Source organism: Theobroma umbraticum, unplaced genomic scaffold, assembly GCF_002168275.2.
Source record: "Theobroma umbraticum cultivar Fairchild unplaced genomic scaffold, ASM216827v3 scaffold_12.1, whole genome shotgun sequence".
NCBI lineage: Eukaryota > Viridiplantae > Streptophyta > Magnoliopsida > Malvales > Malvaceae > Theobroma > Theobroma umbraticum.
The window spans coordinates 2,063,510-2,080,567 of NW_018397269.1; the positions used below are offsets into that span (position 1 = coordinate 2,063,510).

Genomic DNA, 17,058 nt, shown 5'->3' on the forward strand with positions numbered 1-17,058 from the left:
GCTGTTTTCTTTTTTTTACAATAAAACTTTTTACATTTTTAACCATCAAATATAAAGTGAAATCTGAATTGACTATAAATACAAACGGTAAAAGTAAGGTAAAAAAAAATGTGCGTTGTAGGGAGGTACGCATTATTGACTTGTAGCCAACAACTTATAAATACCCAGCCAGCAGATTATCATTCATAATTTGTAGAGCTTCCAAATACAGGCCTATACAAAGTTTCTCATGAATATTATAATTTCTTTTCCAAGTTATTCTCATTGTTTTCATGAAAACAGTAGAGATAAAGAAGCTGATGAAGAGCAGGGCCATGCTAGAAGTATATTTGCTCTGAAAATCATAAAAGATCAGGTATATATTCTTTACCTTTTCGTTTCTTTCACTCTCTCTTCTCCCCTCTTGGAATTTTTTGGGCCAAAACCTGAATCATTTTCCTATCAGATTTGGTTCTCTGTGCAGGGAAGGAATGTATAAGAAATCTGTATGGAACACTCATTTGAGCAAGAAGCAGCTAGTTACTTGTCTTGTGCAAAGGTGGTGAAAGTTAGATGGTTAGTTAACCTCGGCCACGGACCTTAGTCGGAAGGTCTCCCTATGTAGGAGTAGCTTCTCACTATTATTGCACAAGTTAGACGTTGTTCTCAGCAACTATATCCCTTCTCCAAAGTTTAATTATCCTACTCGATGGAATGTAATAATACTCAAGCCCTTTGAATGAGTAGCCTTTTAATATATTGTTAGCATTCCGTATATGCAAAAGCAGCTAGAAAGATAAAAGAGTTATTCTGTAAAATAGCTGGAAGGTCAAGTTTTGTAAGATTGAACCCAAGACTTCCATTTCACCTGAAAAGACTTCCTCAGGTGGGAGATTGTCTTTTTTTTTTCTTTGGTTTTTAGTGATAAAGGTTTCGAGAATAAATAAATTATTACGAAACTTGTTACTGATTCTCATTCAAAATCACTTCTCAGATAATTTTATCAATTGTCTTGAGGTAAATTTCGCCTATGATCTCTTTTTTTTTTTGTATTTGGTGATAAATATTCTAAGAATAAATAAGTTATTTTAAACCATGTCACGGATTCTAATTCAAAATCATTTTTTAGATAACTAATTTATCAATTGAGTCAACATGTTGTTAATACATATTATTTAGAGGTAAATTTCATCCATGATCCTTTTTCTCTTTTTTGTCTTTGGTAATAAAGATTTTGAGAATAAATAAGTTGCTTCAAACCATGTCACAAATTCTAAGTCAAAATTACTTTTTATATAATTTTATCATCAACATGTTGGTAATATATATTATCTTGGGGTAAATAAAATAAAAAGGCAAATAATAAAAGCAATCCTGCATGAACTTGTACAAAATTTGCGTTGCAACATTTATCTCTAATATCTGTTAAAAGGAAAATGATATTAACGTCGTTCAAAACTAAAACAAAACTAAAATTTCATCAATCTATTAACGTAAACAAACCCATAAATTGAATGTCTTCTATTTTTATTACTAAGAGTAATTTTTGTCCTTGTGCGTGAGCAAACATTTTGGGACACACAAGAATACGTCTAAACTTGGACATTATCACATAGTTTAGTAAGTGGGGGGTTGAGGCACAAATCAATATATAATCTCCAAAAATGAATTAATATTAAATTTTCTACAAGAGTCAGGGCAGTAAAATCCATGGAGGAGGAAAAACAAATAAAAGTCTTGGTTTCGTACTGAACAAGGAAATTTTAAAAAGGTCAGAGAGCAGAGAGATAAGTACTAAATCCAATTCACTTTTTTTGGTTTATTTGCACCATCCTGCATGCACAATTAAATACAAAACTGGAGCATTTAGTGATGCCAAGCCTTCCTAGGAACTATCAGTTGTCCGCCCGAAAACACAACACCAACTTATATTTTCCTCGCCAAAAATAACTCATATCTTATCAATTCCCTCACCAGATTCTAAATTAGCATTATCGGCTTCCTTGTTTGGTGGTTCCAAGTTATCTTGGCTCGCACTTTCCTGCACATTGCTCTTATTCTCTGTTCTTTCTCTAACATCTTCACCAGCTTCCTTATTCTGTAACTGATCAATTTCAGCTTCAGCTTCCTCTTCGGCTTTGTTACCAGAAAGCCCTTCGGGAGCCTGAGCATCTGATGCATCAACTTTATTATCAGGACTCTCCTCTTGGTGCTCATGATCCTCGACTGCATTGACTGATCCTTCATCACCTTCACTATGTCGAGGTTCGGTTGAGGCTACTGGGTTCTCCCTTCTCTGCTCATAATCCTCTATCTCTACAGATGATACTTTCACATCTTCAACAACTTGAAGATCAGATGATATTTTCTCATTGCTGTTAATTGGAATTTCTCTGGCTTCACTATTGGTGCTTGATATTAGTTCCTTGTTTCCTTCTCGATCTTGATTTTCATGAGGATCAATAACAGGGTTTGATAGAGAGTCAAGTAGTTCCATCTTACCTGTGTCACCTGAGCCATCAGATATTATTTCTGCCGGAAACTCTGAATGCTCTGCATTAGCAGTCCCTACATTACTGAGATTTTCAGCAGATGGATGTTGTTCAAAGTCACCAGTACCAATTTCCAAAGCAGAAGAGCTCTCATCAGGGCCTGGGTCCTTTGCAGCATTTTCAACTACAGAATCACTTTCAGCTGTATTCTTCAAGGCTGGAAAAGACTGGAAGGTATCCCAATCATCTTCATCCTCTTCATCTTCTTCCATGTCATCATTATTGGTGTTTATAGGGTTGGCTGATGAAGGTAAATCTCTTCCTTCACTTTGCTGTTTAAGCTTTACTTGAGTGGCTGATGATAGGAAATTGTCCTCTCTTCTTCCTTCCACTGGCACTGGTAGTTTTATCTCTAATGCTGGTGACATAGATTTCATTTGTGCTGCATCGTGGTCCTGTGTTACAGAAGCACGAATAACCCCCTGAAACAAGAATGGTGATTGTCAAATGCATTATTCTTTCATTAACATCAATTGTTTCTAAACAAATTCTTCCATTTAACTCTTCTAATCTATTATAATAGAAATAAGAAATTGCAACATCATCAAATTATACCAACAAAGACTGAAATTTCCTATTTCTATCAGCAAAGCAGTGTAATTTAGACTTGAGGAAATTCTTGAATATTTTCAATCAATTGCTCTACCAGAAACATGTTGACAAAAACTGTTGGTGCAATTCAATCTTTGTTTATTGAAGCACAAAAAGCCATCAGGTTCCATCTAACAAGACAGTTAACCAAGTGAGCAAAGTTGAAATTTTAGCTACATGTCAGAGCTGCTGTCTCATTTTCCTTTTCTTCCAACTGCCATAGACAAACTTGTCATCCATATAGAAGAAAATAGCAAGAAAAACACCTGAAGTTGCTGTCTGTGCATCTCAGGCATTGATAACAAGACATCTTTGAGATGACCAGCAGAAGAAGGAATTTGAGCAAGATGAGAAACAAGCCTCAGGGCAGTGCTTCTTATGTCATTGACTTCCTGCCCACATAATAATAAGGTTGTTCAAAACAACAATAAAAATAGTAGTTCCAATTCTAAATGTAAAAGGCTCTTGAAAAAATTACCTGAGAACAATCATCCTCTAATGCTGAGAAGATCATAAGAATGGCTTCCAGAAGGAGACTCATGAACTGTCTCTGGCATTCACTCCCTTTTGACATTGTTTGCAGGAGCATTAGGACTTGTAAGCATTCCCCAGCAATAGCAACTGATTCTTTAGTCATGGGTTTCTGTCACCAAAAATCACGCAAATGCTCAAAACACTAGCCAGCAAGCAGCAACATGATTTAAATTTTTGAATAACAAAAGAAGGTGCACCTTTAATGCGTTTTTTATTATGGTGAGAATGTCCCCAACCAGCTCTCCAATAATGAATATTATGGAACTATTGTCTTCCACAGTGATGCTTTTCTGCACCATGCTTTTCAGCACCTGCAACCCAATTGCCTGAACCTGTGCCCCAAAAGTTTTTGATTATCTATCTCAGTCTTTTGTACATAAAAACAGGCCTGTAAACCTAGACGTTGAACACATAAAAGCTTAAGTACCTGTACATTTGAGTCATTTAGTATTGTTTGCATACAATTAGCGCAAAATTTAAACACCGAGAAATAGACAGGATCACTATCTTTGTTGCCTTCTAGACATTGAATTTCCAGCATTATCTTGGGCAATATAATTATCTGTTCCATAGAGAATGCAAGCTTCAATAGCAGTAGTTTGCGTAAGTCAGATCTCTTATCATGCAGTAGATGAATGCCTTTGATGCAATCCTTAGTCAAACCAGTAATCTCATTTAGAGAAGTGCACAAAATTGTTCTCTGGTGGACAATGGCATCATCACCAAGCTTAGAAGCATCTGTAATATAAAATCCAATTAGCCCCCATGCAGTTATCAATGAGTCAACAGCCTAATAGACAAAATCATATCTGATATATGTGACAATGCTATTAATCTAACTGAATTATCATGCTAGTTGATGTATGTACAGTTATTCATCAATATATATGTGTGCGCACGCTTGTTTACAAGATCGTTTGTCGAAAAAACAAAAAAGAACCAAAATGGAATGTGGTATTCTGCAATGAACTAGATGATGAATGCGGGTACAGGATAAGCACAATAGCTACAGCATAAGCACAGTGTTATTTTTGTTCCATAATTGCTGTTAATTCCACAGGCTTACTGATTAAACACGATTCTTTGAACACCGTTTATCATTCTTCTTACTTCTACACAATTTCCCCTTTTACCTAAAAACTTTAAAGTACAGCAATGCATTAATTACAAAACTTTTGTTATTGATGATTAATTACTACTTGGCTTGATAGCACTAATATTTTCTCATTTTAATCTTGAGACTTCATCTAAAGTATTTATAGAATCCCAATGAGAACTTTATCGGAGACTGATATCCTCCAATTCCCCTCCCCAGCTCCCCACCCAAAAAAAAAAAAAAAGGAAACAAGAAAAACACTCTTTTCAACCTGGACGGCATAAATATTTTCCTGATATGCTGATGATGAAATACTATCAAAATTCGAAGATTGAAGCACCCAAATCAATTTTCGACATAACATGAATTGATGTTTAGAACACTAATATTTTGAGAAATTTCAACTAAATCACAAAAATATTCACTGATTAATCTAATGAATATTAGATATTAATTTCTAATACCTTAACTAGATCATATTAATGACCCATAAAAACAAAAGAAATTCCATGTTTGAAAAACATAAATGTATATTATCTTAGAAACATAGGCAGAAAAAAAACAGGAAAAATGCTCACCATCAACAAGTTTCTTCAAAAAGGAATTCACACTCTTCACAAAATCAGTAACTTTCGAGAGGGATAGCTCAGTTGAAGCTTGCCTAATGAATTTGTAACCAATCAACAGAAATGCCAGCGCTACTGAATTCAGTTGCTTCTGCATCTTGACACAATGTGATTCAGTGGTGAGATGACTTAGCAATTAAAACAATAACCAATAAAAGTGGCACAATGCCAAAGACAAATCTTTCAGTACAAAAGCAAGAAAAGGAATTTATGGCACAAGAGAAACAAGGACACTGAGCGCACTTTTGGTTCAGAACGCCTCATTATGGTCTTCGTAGCAATAAATAGTGGTGAAATTAAATCCTCCCAGTTGGCTTGATCAAGTGAGATTGCACTAGCACTGAATGCAGAAAAGAAGAAATTAATAGCCGAGGTTACAATTTTGAAGCATTTGTCTAGCCATCTACTGAAATTACTTTAGAGATCAAGGTAAACGTTATACCAGTTATAAACTCTAAAAAGGCAACCCAAACAAAGTTCCACCACCTGACAAGTGAAATTTTCCGCTCCAAGGAAATCTTCAGGGCAGTTGTGCACAATCTATTGAAAGAAATAGAAAATAAAACTCTCAGCATCAACCCTATAATATTTCAGCATTTTAAACTTACCCAACTAAAACTAATAACTCAGCAATCATTATGCAAAACTGACAGAAGTTCATAACCTAACAATATAAGGCAATTCTAATGAAGTCAAGGAAGGAATTCAATAATGTAAGTACCAAAATGCATATTAAAAAAGGGATGACAAAAAAAATTAATTTTAAATAATTTTTAGCAAAAATATCACTTCAAGAAGATTGAATTTATGCATAATGGTAAAGAGATGGAAATTTAATAATGAAAACACATCCTCAAAACTCAAGCAAGAGTCGAGTAGTTGGCCACTTGCATAATATGCTCATAGGTTCATATCAGCTTGGTGAATGCTTTTGTCCATCAAGACCGCAAAAAGACCAAAAGAAAAACAAAGAGATGCCTTTATGATCATCAAATTTAACACAAAAACTGAATTGCTTTCAATTGAACAGAGGGTTACCTGGGATAAAACAGATATTGCAAGACTGTTCCATGAATTATCCATGTAAATAGAATAAGAGAAAACCTGCATGGATTGGAAATGACAAAATGATAGTCAAAATATTTGCCAACCTTGATAGAAGGAATCATTATAGCACAATGGTAGTAGTTAGACTGAAATTATTGCACCAAACTAAATATCTTGTTTGACCTTAAATGCAGTTTTAGAAGAAATGATGTATACTGTTTGTCACACATGTTGATTCTTAAAGCCTAAATAGCAAAATGGAATAAATGCATTGGAAGATCAAACTATTTTAGAATGTCTAATGCAAGTTCCTCAATTTCTATTTGGTGTTAATGTGATCTTTAAACTTGCACAATAAGAGTAATTTGGTTAAACACATAATGCTGTCTACTAGCAGTCATTAGTGAAGCTAATTTGTAAGCCATGTCTACATGTTCCATAAAATTGCCATTTTTTTTCTTTTGCTTGTTCCTTTTCTTTTCTTCAGGCTTTTAAAGCTGGCGTTCTCCTTCTCCCAGTAATATTTTCATAGTCAAAGAGTTATCAATCAAGCCATTCAATTCCAGACGACTATTGTCACCATCTACAAGGTGCCCTTACTGGTAAAAACCCATCAAAGTCCTTACTGTCATCAAAATTACCATAACCAATACCAAATACCACCATCATCCTTGCGTACCCATCAAAATAAGTCAAAACTACCTATGGAAACAATTCTACAGAAATGAACAAAATAAATAAATAAATCATCTATAGTACACACAGTCTCTGCTTAGCATAGTAGTAACTTCAGCAAACAACACATTCAAAAGAGCATAGGTTAGACTGATTGCACAGGCACCCATATCGATTTCCATCCAAATATTGCAACTTGAAAGCATGATTATAGAATAAAATAATGTTTTAGGTAGCACAATACATTTTCTAAAATTTTGATGCTGAGAAGCCAAATAAATGCATCCCCTTTGATTAATCTAGAAATTGACCAATAAACAGATAAATAAACTACAAATGATAAAAAGACCAAGGAATGCTAACAAATATTAAAATAAACAGGAAATGGAAAGAGAGAGATCACAACCTGGAGCAGTTCTTCACAGATATTCACAGTAAGAAAACCAGCTGAGAAAAACTTCTGAGTTAGAAGAAACTGGAAAACTGGCAAAACAATTTCATAAAACTTCAAGCCTGGAGAAGTCATGTCCTCAGCGGGAGAAGCTCCTTCATGTTTTGCTTTACTGGATGCTAATGGTATAATTTGTTTGCAAAGGGCTGGATGTTGTCCCTGAAATAGAACAAGCAAAGCAAAGCTCCACAGAAATTGATGTTCTTCGGATTCCAATTCAACCATACTGTAGCCAGATACTAAACTATTTACTGATATATTTTCAACAGCAGCTTCTGAGTTTCCAATCTTATCAACATTCACAGGAACTGCATCAAGAGCAAGTGCTTGCAAAATAACTGGCCAAGCTTCTTCTAAACAAGGCTTCAACTTTGATGAGACCAGACGTGATTGAATTGCATCAAGGAATGAATTCCACTGCAAGATGTGAGCACAAAAATTTTATTTTATTATACTTTATACAATATATACGTTTTTGTGTGTGCGTGTGTGTATGTGTGTATTCTATATCCATCAAAATTAACAGGTTCAGAACCATTTCAGCTTACATTTCTTTTGAGATTTAAGCGCAAGCATATATAACAATAGTCCTTCAAAAGCCAGATCCAGTACTTCCCCAGAATGCTTGAACTTCTTGAAAACAATGGTAATAATGCTAGATACTCATCAGGAACCCCAGCTTGGTGTCTCCTCAAGAATGCATAAGTATAGCACTTGAGAGAGGCATGAGCAGCTAGAAGTCTTACCTTGATCTATTTTAAATTCAGTAAATTAATAAGAGCTTCATCTTTGTAAACAGCAATACCACAAGCATAAAAAGCAAGAGAAATAGAGAGGACCTCCGCTCTCTACTAGTACCAATGATGTGAGATGGATCTTTTCTATACAGAAAACCCATCTATCTGCAATGAACATACCTTACATGAGACCCATTCTGCAAATGAAGGATAATATAGGTCCTTGAAGTCATCCAGCGGGTGTGATATTAGTGAAAATATGCGTTTTACTGCAACTTGATCACCGCTAATTATTCCGCTTGTCATTATCTGAAATTGTAACAGGTCAGCTCATCCACATTTATGTTCACAATAATTTTTTGCAGACATTGCAGTAAACATACAATGTTCTCACCTTAGTAGCCAGCTGCAGACCTGCCTCCAAAAGAATAGGGCCAGATGATGTGTCCAATGCAGTGCGAACAGCAGATATTAGTTGTGCCTGCATTTCATAAATGTTTAATTAATTACTAATCCATCAAATTTAACTCATTTAATCATACACATTGCACCATATCAAGGTCTACTGATATCTGACATCCTTAGAGAAAATACTAATATAGAACAACTTCATCAGCTTACTTGATACTGTTCTAGTAGAACATGTCCTGGAAGTTCAGGGTCAAGAACCGTTTCAAACTGAAAGAAGAAAAAAGACGTCAAATACCAGAAACCAAGTAACACTGTCCAACATTGAACATTCAATAGCTTATCCCTCCTGCACCCTTCTCAAAATTTGAACCCGAGAACTCTAAATTCAAAGTTATACGTCTAATTGAACCCATTAATACTTCACTTAGTTGGAGACTAATGCCAAAGGAATTATTGGTGAAGAGAACATATAACAAGAGAATATCAATTGGTACAGATAAAGCAAGGACATATTACTCAGTCAGCAAAATAAGATGCAGATTAGGAATATTTGCATTGCTCAAATGTATCTACTTTATGCCACTAAATATTTATTCAAGAGCTCCACTGGTATTTAACAGAAGAAAATACCTAACAAAACTTTAGAACTAGCATTTCCCATCTTACCTTGTCTACAACTGAACTTAGAAGTCCAACACCAATTGGACGCATGTTTTCGAACTGAATTGTGCTTATCTACAAAATATAACATTAAGAAAAATTAAATGTCAGCTGTCATGCAAATTTAATTACCTTTGATCAGAAAGATGTTTACAAGCTAATGACTTTTTATTTAGAACCTGATAAGCAACTGATATTAGCTCTTGAACTTGGAGGATTAGCCAATCACCATAGGCCTGTCCATTTGCAACTTTTCTCATTGCTAAAGAAAGATCAAAATGAGCAGGATTCTTTCCAACAGCTTCTGGTAGATAACTCAAGCACCTATACACCAGCAAGTTATTTAACTAAGAAGATCTTCTTACTGATAAAGACAAAACCAATCAGAAAAGTGACATTTTGTTCAATATATTACAGATGCATTTTGCATGTTTTATAGACTTACACATTCAGGGTTTTTTTGGGTTGAGGCTCAGATTACAACTTTGAAATTTCTTTTCATAGAAATTAGATCATTTGGGTTCCACGTGGGAAGCAAAGAACTTTAGAAGTAGTCCAATTTAATAGATTTTACAACAAGACGGCTTAAAGGCAATGCAACAAATTGCATTTTGGATCATATTAACAAATTCACAGCATTATTTACCGCCTAAATACTATATCTTCATTCAACATAACATAAACCAACAGGTAGAATAATGAGTATGCCAGCAAACATTCCACAAGCATAAATATTGTGTGAGCTGGGTATCATTCAAAAGCTTTGCCTAGATATATTGTTTTGAACAGAATAACAACCAGCAGTAGAACTAGATCAGTTACTAGGTTCCGATAACATTGACAATCAGTAAATCATGACTGGGGAAACAAGATTAGCAAAGTATAAAGATACAGCAGATTTACGTACTCAGCAGCAAAAACTCTGGTTCGGTATCTGAGGTGCTTATCTCTATTACAGCCAACACTAGAAGCTTCAAATGCATGACCTTGAAACATATTTTTAGAGCTATAGACCATGTTTTCATCATCGTCTCCAAAATTTAACCTTGAGTCACCATCTGGACCACTAACTGAATCATTCCCTGAACTTTTACTAATCTCAGCAGTTGCTCTTGTTGACATAGCAAGGACCTGAGCAAAAGTTGGAAAAAAAATTCTTCTGTTACTAATTTACGTGAACAACTTAATAAAAAAACAAAAGACCAAAGGTGCAAACACCTCAACAACGTTTCATACGCCAAAGGAATAGTAATCGTTGCAACATGTTACAAACTCTCTGCAAACACCATCATTAACACAATGCGATGCCACAAGAGGACATACACACACAAGACAAGTTTTTCTCCTTCACCTTTTTCAACTAAGGTCAAACTAATTATTCCAAGACCAGAGAGTGCTACCATGTTGGAAGAAGGCATTTTCAGCCCTTAAGAAACATATGGTCAAGTGTCCCACATATCATATAACCAAGCCATCTGATTTATATCCTCCCAGCTTGGAATAAAAGGCCCAATCGCCTGAAATAACTGAAGATAAAAGTAAAAGTTAATCTTACTGCCAACCCTCCTTGAATCTCCCTTTAGTTAAGTGAATAGAACAAAAATTTTAATGGGCATCAAGGGCAACCAAGTACAAGACACGTTTTTACAGTAGACAAATCAATAAATTCGAAGTCACCCTATACCACCAAGCACCATTGCCTACCAAAAATCCCTCCTCTTCTTGGAGGCCCTTTTTTGTGATCCCTCCATGCAAGGCAAAAAACAGAGAAGTACCGTAAACTCAATCAATTTTCACCTATCTATACAATGATACACATCCTTCCAAGCCCATGACACCTTTCTACTGAGCCCATTAAAACCCAAAAGATACCTAGCATCACAAAAGCAGGTGACCAAATCCTTTTTGCACAAGAGAAACTTAAATATGAAGATGGACTGATTCAGCTGCAGCCTTACACACAAAGCACACATTCAGATGAATTTTTCCCCTTTATGAAGGTTATCATGCGTCAAAATTCTTAACATGCTTCACATGCAAAAACCGCTTGGTTGGGGCTTGCTTCCTCCAGACTGCTTTCCAAGGTAAATTTACATTCCATTAACTTGAATTCTCCTCATCAATTTCTATGGAAAATTTTCACCCTCAAAGCATCCTGATGAAGGATGAAAACATGCTAGTTGAGAGGTCAAGTTATCTAGGAGTTTATTTTATATTTTATGGGTTTGATCGTAAACTTTACACTTATTTAGGCTATTTTAGATTATTTAGGTTATTTTATATTATTTTACTTCTTTTCAAAGTATTAGGGCATTAGGATTTTATTTGGGATTTTACATTTTCTCGGGATTTTAGGTTTTAGTTATAAACACCAAAGCTATTTAGTTTCAGGTAGGCTTAGATTGATGAATTATTGATATTTTCTGGATATTTGAGCATTTCATGTTGATATTTGAGAATATGGTCAAGAATTTTGTAATCTTTCTTGAGTATTTTGAGTTTTGGATTCCTTGTCCTACATCGTATTAGAGCAAAACAAGATCTGCATCTTAGATTTTAAGAGAGTTCCTTTAAGTGAATTTTGAGAGTTTAAGAGATGGGATGCATGAGGTAGATTCTGATGAGTTAATGCAACATGAATTGCTCAAAATTGAAAATGTGGGGAATGAGAATGCTGAATCTATAGATTTGGAAACTAAATTTATGGCTGTCCAAGCACCTAAGGAGTTTGTTCAAGTGATGCGTAGTGAAGATCCTTCGTCCATGGACTTTATTCTTCCAATTATTGAGATTAAGCCCATTGCTACTGATGATAGTTCTTCCATTGACTTCATCATTCCAAGTGTGCTAAAAAATGTTGTGCAAGTTGCTTTGCTGAAGATGTTTATGCTGTTAGTGAAGTCTAGACTTGACACTTCTGTTCATGGACCTTACTGAAAACTTTTTCTGCTTCAATTTTTCAAAACTCAAGATCGAGTTTTCTCCAACCAAGGGAGAATGATGGAGGATGGAAATGTGCTAGTTAAGAGATCAAGCTATCAAGGATTTCATTTTATATTTTATGAGTTTGATTGTAATCTTTATATTTATTTAGGCTATTTTCGATTATTTAGGTTGTTTTATATTTATTATTATTTTATTTCTTCTCTAAGTATTAGGGATTTAGGGTTATTTATTTTAGTTTCAGGTAGGCTTAGTTGATGAATTACAGAAATTTTCTGGATATTTTAGTATTTGGTATTTATGTTTGAGAATTTGGTTGAGAATTTTGAAAACTTTCTCAAGTGTTGTGAGTTTTGGATTACTCGTCTACATCACATCCTCTACTGACAAGTCTCCAATCCATATCCAGGGCATATGTTCTGGGAAAAATCCCACATCTTGTTGCAGAGCAAGTCAACAGAAGTCAGAAAAAAGCCTGCAGATCCCAACCTTGTGTATTTCTCAAGAAATGCACATTCTAAGCCAGCCTACCATTAGACCTAGATAAGAAGAGCACATTAAAGTGTCCTTATCTTAAAAATTTACCTAGGGCCATCAGATCTTCAACCTTCTTCACACTTGATCCGAAGCCATCAGATAGCCAATGTTCAAAAAGCTTCAAAAGTTTATCTTTAGAAGAAAGAAAGCAGCAATTTTCAACAGGGACAACAATTGACTAATGAACAAGGAGAAACTCAGTTTAGATTGTGCTCATAATTTGCACAGCTAAAACATGAAATCAAGTAACTGCTAACTACTGTATGAGCTTAACAGTTCCAGTTTCCTTTTCCAGCGATGACAGACCTTTTCCGAACACATTTAATGAACTACACCAACAACATCCAAAAAGAAGAAAATGCTCTAAAGAGGATCTCACGGACATCATATGCTATTCATATCTTGGGTAATAAGGATATAGAATTTTAAATGCTATTAGCTAAGTTATTAGAAGATTAAAATTAAACAAGCATATAAAATCCTCTTCGGCATTGAACAGAAACATAAACATGAATTGCTGAAAAATACTAACTAAAATCAATAGAAAAATGTGGCAATCAGGCTTCTGTAACAAGACAAACATCCCTTTCACATTGAGATCAACTGCAACAACACCTCATTCTATATCAAAAGATATTTATCACAGCGGAGAAGTTTTGCATAAATTAAACAGATGGTATTTTTTGGGGGGCAATATGGCACAATATTTTGAAGCACAAAGAACTCACCATGTTACGACAAATTGATATCCAACGAGAAGGACGTGAAGGGCAAGAAACGTAAAGCAGTCGTATGATAGTACCACGGATTAAATTCCCTATCCTACAAAAAGAAAGAAAATAATAAAAGAAATGAAAGAAACAATTTAAATATGAAGCCTTACATAAAAGGAAAATCCTACTATACAACAGCATTTAAAAACTAACTATTGTCCCCTCCCACTGCTGAACCTCTTTTCGTTTCTTGTTGCTTTGTCCAAAACCATGAATAAATAAATGACACAAGCACGTGTACCCCCACTCAGCACCCACGCATGCACAACACAAATAATTAGAATTTCCTAGCAAGACAAGAAACAGCATCATCTGCACAGCTTACAATTGTAAGTGGTACTATCACCTTACATTTTAGAGAGAGAGAGAGAGAGAGAGAGGAAAAACATTAATTGATTAGAATGGCATCAAACGAGGAAGGGAAAAAGATGGAGGAATATAGGGGGATAAAATTGCTGTGCAGAAAAGATATCTGTTTTCTCTTGTTGCAAGGATAACTTGTCAAACACCGACAACTACATAGCATTATGACTGGCGATGATACCGTAACCATTTAAGAAAATAAAAACATGAACAAATGAAATCAACATTGATTAGTTTACAGAGGCTACAAAAGAGGAAAAGAGAATAGGGGAATCCGAGGAATTCTTTTGAATAAATTAAGGTAGTTTTTGGTATCATCATCCAGGTCACCATGGTGATTTAATCACCTTGGTGATCCAAATACTACAATGATCTTACTACTGGTGATTAAAAATTACCATGTTTGGTATGATTTAAAGGTGTTTTATATCACAAGAAACCAAGATCTCATTTACTACAATTTAACCAAAGCAATCTTATTATAAAGTTCAAAGTACTGTATTCAAATAACAATCTCTAAAACACAAATATTTAATTTCTTAGTTAAGGTATAATTAAATATGCAATCAACCAATATGAAAAAATTATTTATCAGTATCTTCTACAAAATAACTTTTGACACTATTAAATAAATTAAAGAAAAGAACTTTGAATTAGAAGATAAAATACATTAAATAACACTTCATCCTCCCCTTTTTCTTTGCCAATGTTTGACTTGGCACAGAGATTAAGAAAAAGCATCAACTTTCGCATGATTTAAATTAAAAAGTTAAAAGTTTATTTATAATAATGACATTCAATAGTTTTTAAATGCCAAAAAGTTGAAAAATATGAAAATTGATGTGGAACATAGAAAATCGAAAATGGAAAGAAGATGCAATTTTAAGACATCACAAAAATAAAAGATAGACAAGAACATGAGAGAGAGAGTAATAAATTTGCTACAAAATTGTATAAAACAAAAATAAATAAATAATTAAGTGGGAAGGAGCATGAAAACATACCTAAAGGTGGGGTTAAATAAATATTTGTAAGGGCAAAAGTTTACTACATAAAAATAACTGAAACTTTGGAGAGGGAGTAAGCCTTTTAGGCACATGTTAGAAGATAAATTGTCCATAGATCAATTTCACAGATCACCACACCTAGCGACAGCTTCCAATAGGATTTAGATCACCTCTCAAGGCAATGATCTAAACAATCTCGATGACCTAAGATCAGGTCACGTAGGATCACCAAGTTCCTACCAAACATTGTGATCCAATCACTGACTGTAGATAACTTCAATTTTGGGGTGATCACCTCATACCAAAAACCATTTAAGAGAAATCAAAAGTCACTGCCTAGATCATTACTACCAATGTTCTACTCCTCTGTTTCTCTTCCGCCCACTCATATGGCCATCCTACTAATTTTGCTACTTCAAGAGAAAACTTAGTTCATTGCAAGTTTGGTAGTCATTTACAATGATATGCACAATACATGCTTGGTTGCAGCATGCATTAACTATGTATATCTTTAAAAAAGAAAAAAAGATCCACAGAATAGGAAGCAAGATAACAAGGAAATTTCATTAAAAAAAGATAATGGGGAGAAACAACAAAAAACTCAGCTAATAGAAAACATCTAACATACACAATGAGAATAAATAAGGGTCCAACTCATTCAAAATATGTAGAGGGAAGATCAACTGGGTCAAAAACCAACGTAAACTCTCCCGTTACAAGAGAGGTAATATTCAACATATGTGGACAACCTAAACCTTCTTTTACCGCAATTAATTCACGTAAAAGTAAAGTAGATAGAATCGTTATAGCACATTCAGAATACTAACAAAGAAAAAGAAACAATGAAATAAACACATTACAAACATAAGAACTGTATAGGCCCTAACATTCATGCCACTTGAACATTCTGATAGTCAAAAACCAAGTTAAAATGAAATGTGCATTCTTAACATACTCTGAATCAGTTTCTTCATCGAGCATTCGAAACAGATTATCTTCTATTTGTTCATCAATAATGGAAACCTACAAGGGACACCATCAATACAAGAATCCAAAACTGTAAAAACAGATGAGGCATTAGCATAAGGAAAGTATAGAAATGAGGACATGTCTTCACTACTCACAGGGTCCTTCTCAATGAGATGTCGTAGAGTGGAGACTGCAAGATGCCTTAACGTCGGCTGTTTCAAAGGAAATCTGCTTTTAAATGTGGATTGAACCCAAACATAAGCTATTTCATTGAGAACTATCAAAGTAAAGAGGAAAGAACCTGTCTTGATGACAGAGTCAGCAGAAGTGTTTGGACATGGGAGTGCACCGAAGCAGCATGTGGTGCAAAAAGAACAAGCTGTTGTGTAAAACGGACACTCCTGGAAGATTGATAGCCGATCAATTATCATCCATTAAGAAAGTAGAACATTAAATTCTACCAAATGTCCAAATCAACTCCAGCAATGGTTGCATAGTAGTACAGTTGCAAGCGAAAATAGAGAAATAGGACAAAGTTCAGAACATACTCAAGTAGTGTAGCTGTTTCTTGTGAGGAACTAATCTCCGCAACAACAGACTGGAAAAGAAAATTCAACATATGTGCACCAAAGTTTGAGATAAAATCAAGAAATGTAATGATATACTGATCTAACTCAAGGACTCAGCAGTCTCAATCAAAAGGAAATTACAGAGATGACGATACCTTGCAGCGTGAAAAGAAAATGCTGCCAGAGGCAAGCTCAGGACCAAGAACGGCAACTATTGCATTTATAAGGCGTCCCACACCTTGCTGAAGGTCAACCATTCCTATCTCCTCAGACAGCAAAATCTCCAAAGCAAGGCCAAGTGTTGCCTGCAAATTAGGAGGCAAAGTTGAGGCTGGGGGAACAGTGAGAGAACTTTAAGAACCAGTGAAAATTATCTGCCTAAACCCTTCCACTAAGCATCCAACTTAAAACCATTTGGTGCTAGATGGAGAGATAAAACCTGAATATATGGCCATAACAGATTTTAAATTTATCCAACGTGTCATAACAACACCAAACGCTCCCCTAACATGTAGCCCAATTCTAGCAACCAGAACAA

At 34.9% G+C, this 17,058-nt stretch overlaps 1 protein-coding gene and 1 long non-coding RNA gene across 2 annotated transcripts in view; one reads left to right on the top strand and one right to left on the bottom strand.

Annotated features, from left to right (window-relative positions):
- Nucleotides 1-204: 204 nt before the first annotated feature.
- LOC110425946 (uncharacterized) lies at nt 205-938 on the top strand. The gene is made up of 2 exons (XR_002446084.2): nt 205-355; nt 446-938. It is a non-coding gene; the product is annotated as an uncharacterized LOC110425946 (long non-coding RNA).
- A 687-nt stretch (nt 939-1,625) lies between these two features.
- SWEETIE (HEAT repeat-containing protein) overlaps nt 1,626-17,058 on the bottom strand; it is a 37,181-nt gene continuing 21,748 nt past the window's right edge. The window contains exons 21-44 of the mRNA XM_089785220.1: nt 16,960-17,042; nt 16,676-16,851; nt 16,500-16,549; nt 16,253-16,352; nt 16,107-16,163; nt 15,938-16,005; nt 13,568-13,661; nt 10,267-10,490; nt 9,539-9,683; nt 9,366-9,434; nt 8,910-8,966; nt 8,683-8,769; nt 8,469-8,597; nt 8,100-8,303; nt 7,507-7,968; nt 6,417-6,482; nt 5,821-5,918; nt 5,622-5,718; nt 5,331-5,475; nt 4,084-4,394; nt 3,854-3,988; nt 3,601-3,765; nt 3,389-3,514; nt 1,626-2,953 (exon numbers count right to left, since the gene is read on the bottom strand). Of these exons, the coding sequence (XP_089641346.1) occupies nt 1,931-2,953; nt 3,389-3,514; nt 3,601-3,765; nt 3,854-3,988; nt 4,084-4,394; nt 5,331-5,475; nt 5,622-5,718; nt 5,821-5,918; nt 6,417-6,482; nt 7,507-7,968; nt 8,100-8,303; nt 8,469-8,597; nt 8,683-8,769; nt 8,910-8,966; nt 9,366-9,434; nt 9,539-9,683; nt 10,267-10,490; nt 13,568-13,661; nt 15,938-16,005; nt 16,107-16,163; nt 16,253-16,352; nt 16,500-16,549; nt 16,676-16,851; nt 16,960-17,042 (4,171 nt within the window). The 3' untranslated portion in view covers nt 1,626-1,930. The remainder of the gene's footprint in view (nt 2,954-3,388; nt 3,515-3,600; nt 3,766-3,853; nt 3,989-4,083; nt 4,395-5,330; nt 5,476-5,621; nt 5,719-5,820; nt 5,919-6,416; nt 6,483-7,506; nt 7,969-8,099; nt 8,304-8,468; nt 8,598-8,682; nt 8,770-8,909; nt 8,967-9,365; nt 9,435-9,538; nt 9,684-10,266; nt 10,491-13,567; nt 13,662-15,937; nt 16,006-16,106; nt 16,164-16,252; nt 16,353-16,499; nt 16,550-16,675; nt 16,852-16,959; nt 17,043-17,058) is intronic.